This window comes from Myotis nattereri (assembly GCF_964212035.1).
Source record: "Myotis nattereri genome assembly, chromosome: 11".
Classification (NCBI taxonomy): Eukaryota; Metazoa; Chordata; class Mammalia; order Chiroptera; family Vespertilionidae; genus Myotis; species Myotis nattereri.
Window position 1 is genome coordinate 72,109,368 of NC_138086.1, and position 18,532 is coordinate 72,127,899.

Below are 18,532 nucleotides of genomic sequence, written 5' to 3' on the forward strand. Positions count from 1 at the left end.
AACTTTTAAATATCATGGTTAAGTCATTATACAATAAACCTTTAGTCAACAGCAGCTTAAAGACAGAAGCAAGAGAAAGGAAAGTGATCATCTTCAAATACCTTCCGTCACTGGGCAGCTCACCGTTGTCCTTCAGCCAGATGACAGTAGGGATCAAGGTATGATCATGTTTCACTTTGCATTCAAAGGACACTGTGCTCCCTCTTTGCACAACTGCATATTCAGGCTGTTTAATGATCCTTGTTGGATCTAAAATTTAAAGTTATTGTTACTGATTGCCCAAGCTGGGGAATTTGCTCACAGTCACATAATTCTTGAAAAAAAAATTTGTCACCTCTGCCTCACCTTTGATTTCTAAGTGAACTTCATTCTTTGCCATTCCTAACTTATTCCTTGCAACACATGTATAAGTTCCTGTGCTGTCCTTTTGGGCCACAGGAATTTCCAAAGTTCCATTTTCATGTAAAACATAAGTGTCTTCGCGAAGAGCACTACCTTTAGTTCCTTTGAACCTTCATGGAAATAATCACAATGAGAAGCAAAACCCATCACAATTTGAATTCAGACATAAAATGCCACATTCAAGGTTAATACATCATGATACGTGTTATAGATTCAAGTTCAGAGATGTTTGGAATCTGCACAGCATATTGCAAACTTGCACGTCAGCGGGATCAATATAAAGACAGGATGTAAAACTGGAGAATTCAATGATCAGTGGTGCTTGAAGAATTAGGGTGACAATACACGATACTTAAATTGTAATTTTCAAAAGGATAGATTTATAATTTTTATAAACACATTACTATAGACTCTATCTCTAAATAAGTGATAAAATAGGCCCAATGAACACTGCTCTTTTTGACATTTCCCTCCTATTGTGAAGTATTGTAACTTCATTCCAAAGAGATTTTGATTTCAAGACTATAAGGTTTGTACTTCTGAAAGTATGACTAGAAAAATATTCAGGGTAGAAAAAAGATAAAGCATATATATGTACCTTTCAGCTTCCTGGCTCGTCTCAGACAAAAGTAAGGGTGGATGAAAAGGCTAAATCAACCAGGACTAAGTATGAACCTGCCCCCTTCACTAGGAAATCGTGTGCACAAGCATCCATGCCTCTGTGGTTGAAGTGGGGACATGGTGAGATTATCCTTTAATCTTACACCTGGCTTTCATTTCACATCAGCAGGAGGAGCCCAACACAATGTCTGGCATCTCACAGATGACTAAATGAATGCTCCAATTTTCTTTCACTCATTCTTTCTGAGCTGTGCTTATGCTAGCCTTGTTTCTTTTAGCTCGTGCTACAGTAAGCAAGGTAGGTGATGAGCAGAACTTGTGTCAGGAGTGTTATAGGGAAGAGGAAGGGCTAAAGTGGGAGGTAAAGGGACACAGTAGAGCTGGGCTGGATCCAAGTCAGGAAATTCAGGTGGGGGAGGTAAGAAAGGTAAACACTAGCAATAACAAATTCTGATTTTGAGCTTATAGAATCTCTTTCCCACCCCAAATGATATTTGATTTTCAAGGAATGTCCCCCAACCAACGCTTCTAGCCACCATTCATGAAGTCCCAGGTAATGTCCATGGCACTGTAAAATGCAACAACCTTAAATTTTATAAAAAACATTTACATATATCTCTGTGGTTGACAATGCTTGCTGTTAAACAGATTATACATGTGAAAGTATTTAGTACAGAACAAGTAGTTAATAAATATTTGTGCATACATTTAATAATTAATAATATGATGGATTCTGCACTGCCTTTCCCCTATATGTTCTCTGACTAAAACCCAACATATTGAGAAATTTGAAGGTGTCAGCAAATGGAATCATTAAAAAGAAATAGGGCCAATACTTACCACTCAATGGTAGGTAGAGGAGACCCAAAGAAGGCACAGTCTAGTAGAGCGGGCCTGTTTGCAATGACCTGATAGAGTGTGTTTTCAGGTGTAAGGATGCGTGGTGGCTCAGCTAGAAACGTTTAGAAAAGGTAAAGTAAATATAAAATAAACATCCAGAGCCACCATCTATTTTATTGCATTTTGTTTTAAGGCCATTAGAGTTTATGGAAAAGCACAACCAATATGCCTCTGCCCATATGTTCTCCATCAGGCATAACACTACCAGGCACTCAAGGAAGAAAAATAAGTCTTCTCCCTCTGCCTCATGCCCCACATATACCAGGCATAGGGTTTTAATAATTGATTGATTTATCTATATCTTCTACTCCACTGTGAGTCCCTTGAAGGTAGGGAATGTGCTCGTTTTCCCCAGGAACTAGCACAGTGTCTGGCACAAAAATCATGACTAAGTACATTTTTGTTGAGTGACTGGCCCATCATAACCCCTGAGTTATAGTGGAGGTGGGTGGGTGGGAGCAGAGCCGGCAGGAAAGAGCATAGCGCTGATGATTAAAAAACAGAACCAGAGATCAAAGCTGCTTCCCAAACATCCACCAATATCTCAGCTGCTCAGCTCTTCCTTTGATTTACTGACCTCCATTCCAAGCACACAGGGGAAATATGAAGTGTCGGTTGGCTTCCTAACTAATTTTGTGTGAAAGGGAGCCCACCACACTTAGCAAGACTTGAAATATAATTCCCTGGCACCATGAAAACAATTCTCACGTAAACTTTTAACAAGTTTGGTATTTTGGTAGTTTCGTCCATTACAAGGAAAACAATGTTCACATAACCAACCATTTCAGAATATGTTTGAATATGTCATAGTTTTCAAAAATGTATTACTGTGAATTAATAAATGCACACCTGTGACTTGGATAGAGGCCAACTGTTATGATTAATGACTTATTTAAAAAAAATCAGAACTGTTACTCAAGTTGTCTGTTTCTAGGATGGAACAGCAGTGACATTCTGTTACTAATGGCGACTCAATGCCATTTTCCTATTGAGAGGTTTGATCGTTGGTCTAACCATCTGTGAACAGAGCAGCCTGACCATTTGGTTATTTGCACAATGAAGAATAGCCCATGACAAACACTATGTTATGAAAGAACATTAAGAGTAGACTGTAATACCCTTTAGAGCAAGGTTTGTATCGTATTCATCTTTCTTTATCCCTGTTGGTTCCAAGAACCCAGCCTTGCACATGGTAGCTGCTCAATGCATTTGTGCAAAAATGACTGGAAAACAACGGAAGTCCTGAATTTAACCTGCCATGTCTTCAATATGGAACAGCTTACCCAGCACATTTACAAATGCATTTCCCAGCAAATATCCGTATTCATTAGAGGCATTGCACTGATACACGGCACTGGATCTTTCTTGAACACTTGAAAAAATAATGGTATCTCCATTTATTTTTCTGCTGGGGTCATCAGGGGCAACTGTTTGGGTGTAAAAATAAAAAAGTATACATTTATTCCTCTTTGCTTAGAAGGTGTAAAGCTGAGGTCTACATTACAGTAAGCAGAACAAATACAGACTGATCTAGGTATATCCAGTACGAAGGACAAGACCAAGAACTGAGGCAGAAGCCACAATTTTCCTTCCTCAGAACTTAGTTATCACTTAGCATGGGTGTATGCTGGATATTCACTTAGTTTTAAGTGGACTGACTGAACATTATTTTGAGAGATGCAGGAACAGAAAAGCACAAATTAGGTGAAAACTACAATACAAATTTAGGAAAATATTTCCTTGTTCACAAAGAAATCATGGACAGCAAAAACTAGTCAAAAACAATATAGGATCCCTCTAGCTCATCCAAATCTGTCTTTTAAGAGCCTCTTTTTGAAATAGAAAGAAAGAAAGGAAGGAAGGAAGGAAGGAAGGAAGGAAGGAAGGAAGGAAGGAAGGAAGAAAGAAAGAAAGAAAGAAAGAAAGAAAGAAAGAAAGAAAGAAAGAAAGAAGGAAAGAAAGGAAGAAAAGAAAGAAAACTAATAATCAAATGTGAAGATACTTCTTTTCCTGTTTTGGAAATTCCTGGCATAGAAACACATTGTGTAAAAATTCTTTGAAAGGTAGTATTTTCAGCTAAACCTCTCAAGTACTTAAAAAAATGTTAAGACCGGGATTGGTCCTTACTGACGTGGAATGACACTGGTCGGGTAATGTAATACGTGAGAATTATGTCCAGGGCATGCCCAACAATTTGGAGGTGCTGCATTCCTGAGCGAAATCCCTTCGTGTGAATGCTAAAGCCTAGGCGGGGCCTTCCGTTGCTTTAAACGGACACTGCGAGGGCTAACAGGCATCTGCCTCAGCGTGCTGACCCAAAGCAAAACCAAGTCACAGCCGCCTTTCTCTCCAACTGCTCTTGCAACTTGAGCCACTTAAGTAGACTTGGCTTTCAGTCTACACACCATTTTTCCCTTTGATGACAGGAAATGAATGTGCATCTAAGACATGATTATCACTGCATTCAGACTCCTTTATCGCTTTAAAATTTCAAATATTGGGTTCATCTGTGATTAATTCACTTTAATAGAAGTAAGCCAAAATATATTTATTAATCTTTGTTTTATCACACATATTCAATGTGCTCATACTTTCTGCATTAGTTTTCTACTGCTATCACAAATTATTACAAACTTAGTGGCTTAAAACCACACAACTTTACTATTATACAGATTTGTATGTAGATGTTCAACACTCAGATCACAATCAATAGATAATTTGTGAAATTATCTTAAATACTCCAGTTAGTTCAACTAGTGATCAGGTTGTATCAAGACACTTGAGTCAGCTTCTTAGCTCATATCTGCTGTTTATGAGTCTGATATTTTAAAAATTGCCTTAGGAAACATGTTCTTCTAACCAGAAGACAATAACAAGTTTGAACTCCTTTAACAAGGTATAAGTTTTATCAATAAACTACAGGAGAGAACAGAAATGTCACAGTGATGTAGGAAGTGAACTACAGCTGTGACCAGGCATCCAGGTACCCTGAGAATGCAGTATACCTCAGGGCAGCCGTGTTCCTTGTTCCACATCCAAGTCTAGTATCTTCAGGATCTTTTGACTCACATGCTCTCAATGATGTCCATCCACTGCCTCAGCAAGGCATGCTGGAGCAGAGCTGAATAACAAATCTGGACCCAGCACTCGCGCACTCACTGTCGGGATTCCTCAGGGGACTCTCGGCGCCCCTACATGTCCATTCGGACTGCACCTCTGTGGACATGCCACGGAGTGGAGGGCCGGGAGTGAGTGACGGGCATTTGACAGTGATGAGGCCCGCGGAGACTCTGGGCCTTCTTTATCTGGATGGGTGGCAGACTCAGTGAGAAGAGCTCCTCAAAGTCCTTCAGTATGTTGTGCTTTTAGAAGTTACACCACCCTGTGTTGTTTAATGGTATAGAGTTCCAGTTTTGCAAAATGGAAAAGTTCTGGACGTCTCTTTCACAATAATGTGAATATATTTAACACTACTGGACCGTATACTTAAAAATGGTTAAGAAGGGAAATTTTAAATCATGTGGAGTGTTTTAACCACAGTAAAAAAGGTTACAGCACCATGAACATGGAAGACCAGCTCAGCGAACAAAGCCAGCAGGACAGTCTTCCTCCGTGGGGACTCATTAGTCACATCATAAAATAAACTGTTCTAAAAAGGTTTTATGCAGCCCAGTTGCACCTTTTGATGTTATTCTTTACATGAAAGGCACCCAACTGTCCGTGCCTTATTTCTGTTAAGTGGAGCAGTCTTTGAATATGTTTGGCAAGATTTTCAGGAATAAAAGAAACCCTTTAGGTACAGAACAAGCAGGTCTCTCTCCATGGGGCTTGGTCTACGTTTTCCTTAAGCACTTACCAATGAAATGCACACAAACCCAGGAACTGTCCGTGGCTCAGCTGGTATTTGGACAAAGAATGAAACTGTACAGAGATACCTGAATGAAGCCTTTGGACTCTGGGCTGGCTACTGGGTGGGAGCAGCTCTCCAGTGCAAAGCTAAGTTACCCAAAGGAATAATAATTGATTCTAGAAACAATTAATTTCGTTTGCTAATAATGAACATTGGAGGAAGAAATCTAAGAGCACAGAATCACTGCATAGAACTTAAAGCCCCAAAGGTAAGGCTCTGAACTGGGATGATAGGCTTCCAATAATACTTTCTTTTATCTAACTCTCCTGAAATGACTGCCTGAATTATAAATGCTTCCAATGTTTAGATAATGAGAAGAAGAAGAATGAGTGCCACCTTACATGTATAGCATTATTTTAAAAATACTGTGTCTATTGCATAATTTTATTTTAAAAATAACTTTGTGAACTAGGTTAACTAGCTATCAGATGCACTCAAGCCTGGAGCACTTAATGGTTTGTTTACCATGAGATCAATGCTCAGCTTTTCTGGGTTAGTCTGCTTCATAAACATCTCCAGAAATCTGAACATTTGGGAATAACGTAGACCAAGTCTCTAGGTGAGAGGTGGATTTTCCTCTTCAGTTGCTTATTTCATCCACTAGAAGGATTTTACTTTTGAGAAAAGGAAGAAGATTGGTGGAATCTTGGGAATATCCTGGTCCCTTCCTCCATTCCCTTGGCTGCTTATCATATCTTACTGGTTTTCAGTCTCTCCCTGCAATGTCAGTAATATATGTAATTGTGGCAGATCTATGCATTCTCTCTCTCTCTTCATTCCTTGCCCTCCTCATGTCTTAGAGAAAAGAAACCTTTTGACATAATGGTGGTGTGATGTTATATATGCTCCATGCGGGAGAATCTGAGGCTGACCACAACTCACATGGAACACGGTTACAGACCGACAAATGTTAGGCTTCCTGCTGCCTCCCAGGACAGGGACAGGGACTGTGGTGCCCACGACCCTGGCCTTGGACATTTTCTTTCTGGAAGGATTCTACTTCCACACCTTCCCAGACACTGCAGGTCACATGATAAAATTAAAGTTCTCTGCAGCTGTGTTCTTTATCCTGACTTCTGTAGGTTGTTTAAAGAATATTTTAGGTGATTTGGGGGAAAAGTCCATATCATGCAGTCAATAATAATAATAATAATTATAATAATAATAATAATAATAATAATAATAATTATTATTATTATTATTTGCTACAAGAAAAGTTTAAAGTAACCTGGCCAGTCTCAGGGGACAGAGTTTTGGAAGACATTGAGATTAGATTCCAGACAGTTTTTGAGTTAATTCTTCCAGTTTTGTAAAACAGGTCCCAGGTCTGAAATGCATAGTCACAAATCAATAACACTATTTTGCTAGCAAAATCCCCCTCTATCCCCGATCCTATTACTCCTTCACAGAAATTATGTGCACTTGGCAGCCAGAGCCTGCAGAGGGAGGAGGAGTGTCAATGTCCTTGGATGACTGAATACAAGCCAGGTATGGGGAGGCTGTGTATCTGGGAGTATGGTCCCCTGAGAGTGCCTCTGCTGTGTGGCACCTGGTAGGGACTCCAGGCACCTGGCAGAGATGCTACACAGCTCCCTGCATGATAATGCTGCAGAGGCACAGCTGTCCCCTGCCCCTCACCCTCGGCAGCTGATCTACCCAAGGTTTCTGCAGCCTCTTTGGTGAAAGGTGTTGTCAGCAAATCAGCTTGTGCTCCCAGCAAACTTATGAGGCCCAGTCTAGGCCCTCTTGAAGGTTATAAATGCCTACCATGCCTATTGTATGCCACTGTATGCTGCAGCAGACTTCGCTCTCTCTTGCCTACCGCTGCCTTTCTGCCAACCTTTCCCCAGGACCCATCATTGCTGGATGCAGCAGTGGGGGTGCACCATTCAGCAAGCTGCAGATGAGAAACAAGTCCCAAGCCCCTGTTTCCAGAACAGTCCCAAACCTCAAAGGCAATTCTGCTTAGAAGCCTCTAAATTCAGAGGGCAACCATCCAGCAGAGTGGAGAAGCACAAAGCTCCTTGAAATTCCATGAATTTTTGACAGTTTTCTTCCCCATTTACTCCTTGTGTTGTATCAGGGTACGTCAACCCGAGGTGAGGCATGTAGGCTGACTTTGAACTCAGTAGATGGTCCAGATGCTGAGGGTGGGAGCAGAGAACAGCCGTGAGCCTGCAGTATCATCCTGCAGAGAGCTATGAGGGTCCCCACCAGGTGTCTCAGCTCTTTGCCTTTTAGTTATGAGATTTCAAATAGCAATCCATACATGTTTAGTTTGGCCACCAACTGTGGAGAAAGACACCTTGTAGGGATGCTTTATATCACTGCAGTGTAAACATGCGGCACCTGCTCCCGGCACCATGGGGCAGCCTCGTGGGCCAGAATCCTTGTCTGCTGCCATGCCATGGTGGTTCTCTCCTTGCTTGTCCACCAGAGTGACTGCTCTGAGGCACAGCAGAGGTCAGGGACCCTGGACCTGTAGGCATGTGGAATTCTGATCCTACCTTCACTCAACTTCCTGTTTTCCTTCCAGTGGGGACTTAAATACTTTTGAGATGGAAGAAATGAATTCATATGGAACCTGACTTGACAGCTTTTTTTTTTCCTCTTTCTCCTCTGGACTTAATCAGATAATTTGGGGTTATAGTAGAAGGCCCTATCTTATCTCCTGGGACTACTGCTCTGAGCCAACCTCCCCACCCTAAGAAGGCCTTCCATAGTTGATCCTTCCCCCAAATGTTTCACTTAAAGAGGAATGTCTATGAGTGCATTTCAAAGCTCTTAATACAACCAGGGTTACAAGGTTCCCTGAGAGACACTGCCTGTCCTGGGTTTGGTATGACAATATGTTGAGTGAATTAGGAAGAAAGATCAGCTTTGTAATTTAATCTCCCCTTGTTCTTGTGTCGCATTCTGGCTGCCAAGCAGCATTCCCTGGCTCCCTGAGGCTTTTCTCTCTGTCTGGGTCTAAGGGAAGGCCTGAACTCCAAGAAGGGGAAATGTTCCCAGATTCTCCGGCAGGTGGCAGTGGTGGTGGGTGGGGTTGAGAAAAGGGAGTCTCGGTGGGCTCTCTGTGGATGCCATGGCTCAGGATGGGGGGCAGAGAGGTGCAATACTTGTTTTCAGTTTTCTTTTCCTTTGCTACAATCCCCTTCTATCCTCAAGCCTTTAACAAAGTTTTATAAAACTGGTGTTTGCTATGATTTAGGAAATTAATGGAAGGAAAGGCCTGTGGCCACACTTGAGGGTCTGTTCAAGGCAGCAGAGTGGCAGCCTGGACCAGCTGGCTGAGAAAAACTTGGGGAGTGGTCCAGGGAAAGTGCCAGGAGAGGTGACAGCTGCAGCCAGGACTGTGTGAGAACTGCTCAAGGATGGTCTCCGCTATCCCCGGGAAGGGAAACTGGTCAAGGCTGAGTGTCCTGCATTGGCCCGGGTGAGAGGGTGTGTTCTTTGGCTATTAAGTGGAATAGTGACCCCTGAAGCCTTGAGAACTTGGGGACTTCTGGGCTATATTTAGGTATTAAAAACTCTTTAAATTAAGACAGCTATGTTTCTTATTCCTCCAGCCACTGGCTCTATTCCCAAGCCTCCCACCCCACCTCCTCTGACTCTTATGATGTTTCTGTAAACCACTTCACATTCTGAGCAAAGAAGATAAACTGAGCTTCTCCGTGAAGTTTAATTTTGACCCTGCCCTTCTTCCTATGATGCTTGTAAACAAACAAACAAACAAACAACAAAGGAAATATCCCCAAGTCCCAATCAACACATGCCATTATAGTACAAATACTCCATCACAATAAATATCTAAGGTAGAAAGATAAAAATATAAAGGTAATCTGTTTACCTTATACATGACTTCCTTCCTTAACCCAAATTATTTTATCACTATTTGTTCCCTGCTGACATGTACCTATGCCCTGAAAATATACCACCACGGGAGCTAGTCAAGGAAACTTACTTTCTATTGGGACTCCGTTCGACAACCAGCTAATTCTGGGTTTGGGGTTGCCGTTAGCTCTGCAGATCAGAGCCCCGTCCTCTCCTGGGGACAGCACAAGATTTTGAGGTGCCATGATCCAGTATGGAGCCGCTTGATTGAGGAAAGAAAAAAAACACACAAAAATGTGAGTCAAATAAGAATTCTAGCTAATTTAGTATAATGACCTATTTTAATAAAAAGCATTTTGCAAAACATTTGTTAGTTTTATTTTTTAGAGTGAGTAGGTTTATCAGTGATGCTTCCAATAATACTTCAGGTTTTCAAAAGAATGTTTAAAGAGACTCACTGATATCTAGGTATTATTTCTAAACCTTTTTGATATAATTATCATCTGTTTTACATTAATTAATCATACATCAAACAAGCCACAGATTTATGCAAGGGTTAGAGCAATTTACAGGTGCAGATAGGACTGAAAAAATATGAATTTAAATGCGGAGCCTCACAGAATATATGTCATTATAAAATTAGGAAGCAATTTTTAAAACTTTGCAATTGTGAAAAGTTGCAAGGTTAATATATAGTGTTCCCACAAGCCCTTCACCCAGCCTTCTCTAATGTTAGTATCTTATATAACCACGGTACAGTTATCAAACCAAGAAATTAACATTGGTGCAGCGCCATTAACTAAACAACACACTTTATTAGAACTTCCCCCGTTTTCCCACCGTCTTATTTCTGTCCCAGGACCCTGGACACCACATCGCATTTACTTGTCATACTTCTTTAGTTTCCTCCAATCTGAGGATTGCTTGGTCTTTGGTGTCTTTCATGACGTTTAGACTTTTGAAGAACACTGATCAGTTATTTTGTAGAACGCCTTTCCACTTGGATTTGTCTGTTTTCTCACGATTAGACTGAGGTTTTGGGTGATGGCTCTTCTGATTACATCATATCAGGGAGCACGTGATATCAACATATTACTGGTTGCGTTAATCTTGATCTCTTGGTTAAGGTGACGTTTGCCAGGTTTCTCCACTGTAAAGTTAGTATTTTCCTGCTTTCCATACTCTATTTACTTAGTGAGGCACTAAGTTCAGCCCACATTCAAGGGGAGGGAACATAAGCTCCATCTCCTTAAGGGAGGAGTATAAAGAATGTGAAGACATCTATTAAAACTGCCTCAGTAAATTACTTTCTTTTGTGGCGGGATAAATACCTTGAGGCTATACAAATATCCTCCTTCTCCTTAAGGTTTCATCCACTAATTTTAGCACTCATCACTGGCTCCTGCCTGTAGCAATTGTAATGGTGGGATTCTAATGGTGATTTTCCATTTCCTTCACTCTTTCTACATTTATTAGTTGGGATTCTTTTGTAAGGAAGATTTGAGGAAGCTATTTTTAATCTTATTTAGATGCACAATAAGTATAAACAGCAATGAGAAGAGATTCACAGTATCATGAATGTTGATATAAATTTACATTTATTATTATTGAAGAATATAATGGAAGGCATACGAATTGAAGATTTAGGGCCTCGCATGAATGCAAGAGCAATACATTTTAAACAATGGTATGTACCTTTCACTGTGACAGAAATGGTGTGATGGATGACTCCTAATGCATTTTTGGCTATACACTGGTACTTCCCCGAGTCTGCTTCTGAAACCTGAGTGATCTGCAGAGTTTTCTGAAAGTTCCTATAAAATGTCCGGTTGATGGGTAGTGTTCCATCTTCTTTTATCCAGTAAATAATTGGGGTAGGCCTGATAAGATAAATAAAGGATGATGACACAAAAAAAGAAGTTACCTAACTGCTTTTGAGGGTGAATTTTCATGCAAGTTTATAATAAATGCTTTATATAAAGCGAATGAGAAATATATAGGTACTTTAACTAGCATCACACTTTTATAAATAATGCTTAGAACTTTATGTTTAAGGCTATCAACTACCATTTTCACATAAGCAGAACTAAGCTACTTTGTGGCACACCATAAACTTTGACTGCAGTGGTGCGGTGAGTATGCCAGCACAAGTTACTTTACTGACGGGACCTAAATGTTTTCTTCCAAGTTCTCGTCAATGAGGCACTCTTGGAAAATTTTACATGAAGGTACTATGCCAATCAAAAGAATTACCGTGAAATTAATGATACTGAGTTAGATTTTTTTTTCAGCTAGAGTTAGAGATGCACAGAGAAAGAGATGATACACATAATTGTGCCCAGGAATTTTTTTTACACACATTTCCACATCAAATGGAAGAACTTTTTTATTCCAAAGAAGGCTATCTGGTAATGTAAATGAAGTAATTAGAGAGATGGTGCTCTTTCTTTAATGTCCTTATTATTTACTAGAGGCCCGGTGCACGAATTCGTGCATGGGTGGGGTCCCTCGGCCTGGCTGGCAATCAGGGCTGATTGGGGCCCATCTCATCCAGTCCTGGTCGGTGCTGAGGCCGGGGGGAGGGACCGTGGGAAGTTGGCTGGCTGAGGGAGGTTGGCTATGGGAGCACACTGACTACCAGGGGGCAGCTCCTGCATTGAACACCTGCCCCCTGGTGGTCAGTCACATCACAGCTACCAGCCAGTCGTAACGGTCACTTAGGCTTTTGTATATATAGAGATTTTAAAATATTATACCAGTTGACAAGAAGAGATTAAACTCATGTATTACACCATTTCTCACGGTGTTTATTATTCAATTATGAAGTATAAAGACCGATGAAAAGCCAGAACACAGGCTTAGAGTTAAAGATCTGCTTTCAAGTGCCAGCCCTGTTCCTAAATTGTTCTCTGACCTTGGCTCCTTGGCCTCTTTGGGCTTCAGTTTCCTTAGCTGCCTTACTGGGGATAATAATGCCTGACTCGATCAAGTGGCTTTAGAAGCTTTCCATGAGGGTAAAATAAAAATCCACTCGACCCAAACATTTACTAGGCACGGAACTAGAGACCAAGCATTGAGTTGTGTGTTGGGAAGATAAAGATGAAGAAAGAATGATCCAGGCCCTCTGGAAGATCACAATATTTGTCATTAGAAATGCAAGTGGGATTAATTGATTATTTTAAAAATTGATTTTGATATATTTGGTTAAATAAAAATAATTTAACACACACATATATTTGATGAAACGGTTTCTAAAATAAGGCATGATGTGAATATAAAAAGAGGCAAAAATGTGAAATCATTTTGAAAAGCTGAAGCTACCATACACATGTGGAATCGGATAGCACACTATGGTGTTTCCTTACAGTCAGATTAATCTGCATCTCCTATGATCTGGAGGTGAGAGGGCAGTAGGGGTAGAAGAATGAGATCACAGCTTTGCTACGTCATGAACTGCTCTGGAGGCCTGCAACTCCACGGAGCAGGTGTTAAGAATTAGAAATATTTTTATTCTATGAGCCTCATGTTTATTGATTTATGTGATAGAGCTCCAATATTAGTTTTACAGCATTCCAAGCTTTAAAAAATTTTTTGGAAGTTTGATGCAATTTCCAAATACCAACCATATTTTAGATTTTTATATAATATATCACATGTGGGAAGGAGAATCACTAAATTGTGAGAACGGGTCTGTCTGCTCCCAAAAGGTTGAAGGTTGGTAGATTAAACCACTTTTTAACACAATGGTGAAGAAAATTGCAAGGGTTTTGTTTTTTGTGTTTGTTTTTTTATTCTACTGGGGAAGATATATACTTAATGAATCTTTAAATGAGGGCTTTGCTAGCTTTCAGGTACTTGAGAAACCAAGTAGTGTGTAGTGTGCTTTCCTGCCACGGCCAGCAGAGGCCTCCATTCATCCCTCAAGGCTGGTTCTGGGAAGGAGACTGCTGAGTTATCAGCACAGATCGAACATGTGATCACAACATGTTTCTGAGAGTCTATTCAGTGCTTTCAGCATATGTGCCCCTATCAATGGTACTTGCTCTGTGCCATGCCTCAGAAGGGACTAGGTAGAAGTTTGTCTCTAATGTGTACCTAATGTAACAGTTGTTCTTATATCTGAGCGAGGCCTTCCTGCAACTCCTGCCAAGGGCACATAGGTTCTAGGGGTGACATCGATTTTGACGAGACATTTGCAAAGAAGCTGGGCTTGTGACTTTACAGTAGGAAATAGTGCAAGGAACACTGTGCCAGTTCCGAGGCTAGCCCCTAAAAGGCTGTGTGTGCTTCTATTGTTAGAAGAATTAGCCTGGGCTGGGCTGCTAGAGGGATGTGAGAAATTCAAGGCCAAGAGCTCAGCTGTGCAGCTGACAGCCAGCACTACACCCTCAGAACTGTGAACCCGTAGCTGAGCCACCTAGTAGACACATGAGCAGGCTCAACCTAAATCAGCTGGATTGGCCCATTCTAGCACAATCTCCCTGCAGACCGGCAGAAAATGATTAATGATAAATAGCTATTGTTTTTAAGCCATTAAGTTTTGAGGTGGTTTGTTACACACAGTAGCAAAATAATACACCCTAATTATAACTGTAGCAATCATAAGGTGATAACTGATACTTATTTCATGAGGAACACTATTATATTAAAAATGTTTTAATAATATGAGATTATATGGCCTATTTTGGAAACAATTCTCAGATATTTCTTGATGCTTGATGGAATTATATAAGACAGTGACTCTTCCTATGATATTAATACTTCTCTACCAATCGATTCTGTTTTTACAGGAAATGTACACCAAGACACAAAGTATTAACTCACAGTCCTTCTGCAATGCACTCTAACGAAAGAACATTCCCTCTTAATTCCTCTTTGTTACTTGCATTGCCTTGTGGAGTTAAAAATGTTGGTGGCCTCTCTCTACTTGATTTAGCTGCAAACGAGAAAATCAATATGCATTAAAAGTTATTAATATGTATTTCTAGAAACACAGTTCACTGCCTAAAAATCTAATCCCTTTTCAAAACTATTTCACATTGTAAAATTTGTTAAACTATACATGCACACTCTTTGCCTTACAAATAGCCAGTGCTCACTTAGCCACCCAGGAATAGGAAAAATTTTGGTTGCATAACCACTAATAGTAAGAACTAGTTTCCTTTCGTATATTTTCTTAATTTGTAATATTTTTAATGAATTTTTTTGTGTACAGGTAAATTTTCACAATGCAGACATAGAAAGGAAAGTCATGTTCTCAAACTAAACATCATGTAAAATTAGTGCTCACAGCAAAATTAGCTGTCTACTTCCTAGAAGATGTTAGATTTTTCTGAGGGTATGACTGTGGAAGGGCTATTTTGGTTTCCACCAGGGACAACATTACACTCAATTCCATTGATTAATTATGGAGATAAATCTGTGGTAGATGTCTAATATGTCAAAGCCCTCAAACTGCAAGGCTTATAGAAAACAAAACAACACAAAACAAAATTAGAAAGTTACTAATAGAGGTCTGGCAAGTTTCGCCACGAATTAAGACTAATAATGGAGTTAAAGAAATTGAAATTGGTTTCCTCAATGAAAATATAAAGAGGGCTCAAATCAGAGATCTCTGGGAGATGTATATAGGCCACCTTCCTTCTCATGGGGAGATTGCCTAACTGTGGTCTTATATTCTGGTGAACTCTGAGAAAAACTTAATGTAGAAAGCAAACCATATTCTGATTCTGTAGCCTTTTACAGTTTTCAAAACTTTAATGCATTAACTATTTGATGCTCACAAAAACTGAATACTGTAAAATTATAGTTTTCCTAAGATTTTAAAGTTAGAGGCAATCTTACTCCTCTGAAATCACTTTGGGAATGGTTTTGAGGCCTATATCTTTCAGGAATTTATTACACTAAAAATAAAATAAAACAGGAGCTGTGGAATGTCTATTCTGGTGATTAATAGAACCTTAATGTTTTTTACTTCATACTCAAAGGTAAAAAAATAATGCAGCAGAAATTCTGCCTTCTAGATAATTAAGAAGACCCCATATCCAGAATTCCTAATTTTCAATGATCAATTCTGTACCTGAAATCCACATTTCCCTTAAGGAAATCAAATTCTTTTCTTTTCGAAAGAATGAAGTTTAAATGCTCTATTTTGTAAAAAATTACTTCTACTGAAGATAATGACTGGGTTTTAAACAAAATTAAGAGAAATACTGTTGCTAATTATACGATATTCATAATGTCATGTGAAACAGATGGGAAGTGTGATGACTTGCAATCAAAACCCACTTACTGTTAGTTGCTAAAGGTTACTAAGACGGTGAAGAGTTAGTATTCAAGCAGGTTAATGCACTTTGCCAATTATTTAGTTCATGAGAAAAATTTATGAACAAGACAAAAAATGAAAAATCTAATTCTGAACACACATGAACATTTTTTCCAAATTATGTGAAATGATTCTTTGCATGAAAACAGCTATAATAATTTTCATTATTATACATACAACATGGAAAATGTTTTAGTGGCATGTTTGCAAGCTTATAGCTAAATTTCACAAGAAACATACAGTTATTCTAGTGGTAACTAGGAATTTCATAAAGAAATAAGGTTAAATAGCCATGGAGGTGAAGTTAGTGAACTAAATTCTACAATGAAGGAGAGATTATCAGTTACAATCACCATAACTCACCACCATAAACCTCAGTGTCACTCAAATTAGCAGCTATAGTGTCATTCAATTCATCCACTGAAATAAACAGAATATTATGAAGAATGTAAAAAGTAGGGGAGAAGGTATTGCAAGAAAAAATATTGGGCAATGAAAGCAAACACATCCAGCTATGCTGATCAAGTGCCATCCCTACGAACTAAAAACAGTGCTTTACATTGTACATGACTAACTCATTAATTTACTCAGTCACCCCTAACCAGCATTATGTGAACATATAACTGAAGCTGTAGGTTTGCCCACTGAAGGCCTCATGGGGCATAAATCACATGCAAATGCGCAGAACTTCAAGTGAATTCACAAAGCTATCAGGAAAACAGTAACGTTAATGATAGCAAAAATTGCAGAGTATTTAGGGTATATATGCATGCTCTTTATAATACATACGGCAGCACTTTAGTCACTATATTCACAGGTAGTTTCCTGATCAATGAATCTGTTTACTTAAGTCAGTAGTACTTAATGGTTAATATGTTTTACACATCATTGAAAGACAGATTCAGGGAGCTAAACACTTACCTAAAATCACCTTCACAGAAATAGGTTGCTTCTGCTGTATGGTTTGAGTGTGGTTAAATCTGGCGTAACAGATATAGTCTTCGCGGGAATCCTCTGGGAGAACATTGGAAAAATAAAGGTCTCCATTCAGACCCTGGGAAACCCTCTCACTCTGTGGAAGTCTTTGAAAGGCTGGGGAAAGGCAGAGAGACAGCCAGACCATTCTATCATTAAAGCGACCACTTTCCAAATTAGCAAGACAAATGTATCTACCACTAGTTCTATGTATTATCAAATCTCCAATTGTACCTGTGGACCCCAATTACTCTGGATTAGGACAGAGATGAGATTAGAGTTGTACAGTGAAGTGTTTTATTAAGCAAGTGTAAACCAGAAAAAAAAGAGTTTGTGTGACTTTTCGTAATATTTAATTTAATCCCTAAATATGCATATATACACACATGCCTTAGAATATGCATTAAGTAAGCTTATAAGGATATTAACCTGAGTTTCATCTTCACAAATGGCCAGACATCAAATACTGTGAGAGCACCTACCTGTGAACTAGGCCCTGTGCAGGTGTCGGGCATAACAGGATCCTTACCCTGTCTGAGCTTGTCTAACTGAAGAATCAGGCAAGCAAAAGGACAATTAACAATAGGGTGCAATAATGACACTATTTAATACTGCAGACATGCCCCTCAGAAGCCCACCTCACCCAGCCTTCCTTACCTCCTCTACTTTTCCTTTTCTGAGTTACGTAGCACCTTCTAACATACAACATATTGCATCTGTCATATCCATGGCTTACTGCCTGTCTCCCCGTGCCAGAATTCAAGTTCCAGGGGGACAGAGTACCGCCTGCATGTCTACCGAGGTAGCACTGAAGCTGCACCTTGCCCTGCATAGGAGCTCCCTAATTAAATCAGCACCTGTCAGCTCCATGTTTAACCATTTACTTCCTCTCAGGTCCAGTTGAGAAACTGTCTAGCTTCAGGCATGAAGGGAAGCTTTTCTAAGTTGATGAAGGATGCAGGGAGGTGAGACCACTGATGTGGGCGTGAATTTACACTGGGCTGGCTAACATGCATCCTGAAGCTTCTGACTCAGTCCACAGAGTCTAGACTGGGAAAATTCTTCAGCTTTGAAGGGAAAGAACTAGGAAAAATTGCACATCCCAGGCCCTGGGCCAGGTTGTATGGGACCAGAGGATTTCTCCAGTCAGAGTCACCGCTGTGTTCCTCCTGCAGCAGGTGCCCTATCTAACATTTCACAAAAGGCAAACTTATGGTTCAAAGCCTGCAGCTCCCTTGGGCAGAAAACATGGCAGAGAAATGTGGAGCCAGAGCCAGAAACAGGGCTGGTTACCCACGTTAATAAAGTTTCTGGTCAAGACGCAAATTTGGCTGGTGATTGTAAATTCATGGTTTTGAGTCACTAATCCCTAGGGAAAGAATTGTTTTAAAAATAACTCATAAAAATAATGTACATTTATTTAGTGAATACAGAGAGTCAAAGATAAGCATGCATTTATTCTCTTCCATTTCTCCTGCTGTATTTTATTACTGACGGTGGTCAGTAGATCAAATTAAAGTGCCCACTGAATTCCTTTGCGTTACATTTAAAAAAATGTATGCAGA

At 39.8% G+C, this 18,532-nt stretch overlaps 1 protein-coding gene across 12 annotated transcripts in view; it reads right to left on the reverse strand.

The window, feature by feature from the left end:
• NRCAM (neuronal cell adhesion molecule) overlaps positions 1-18,532 on the reverse strand; it is a gene marked incomplete at its 5' end in the record, with an annotated part of 70,533 nt that overhangs the window by 37,820 nt on the left and 14,181 nt on the right. For all 12 annotated transcript variants that reach the window (XM_081101809.1, XM_081101817.1, XM_081101808.1 and 9 more), the window contains 9 exons: positions 102-249; positions 346-512; positions 1,864-1,975; positions 3,207-3,350; positions 9,798-9,929; positions 11,363-11,547; positions 14,492-14,603; positions 16,356-16,412; positions 16,914-17,084. In XM_081101809.1, the coding sequence (XP_080957935.1) occupies positions 102-249; positions 346-512; positions 1,864-1,975; positions 3,207-3,350; positions 9,798-9,929; positions 11,363-11,547; positions 14,492-14,603; positions 16,356-16,412; positions 16,914-17,084 (1,228 nt within the window). The remainder of the gene's footprint in view (positions 1-101; positions 250-345; positions 513-1,863; positions 1,976-3,206; positions 3,351-9,797; positions 9,930-11,362; positions 11,548-14,491; positions 14,604-16,355; positions 16,413-16,913; positions 17,085-18,532) is intronic.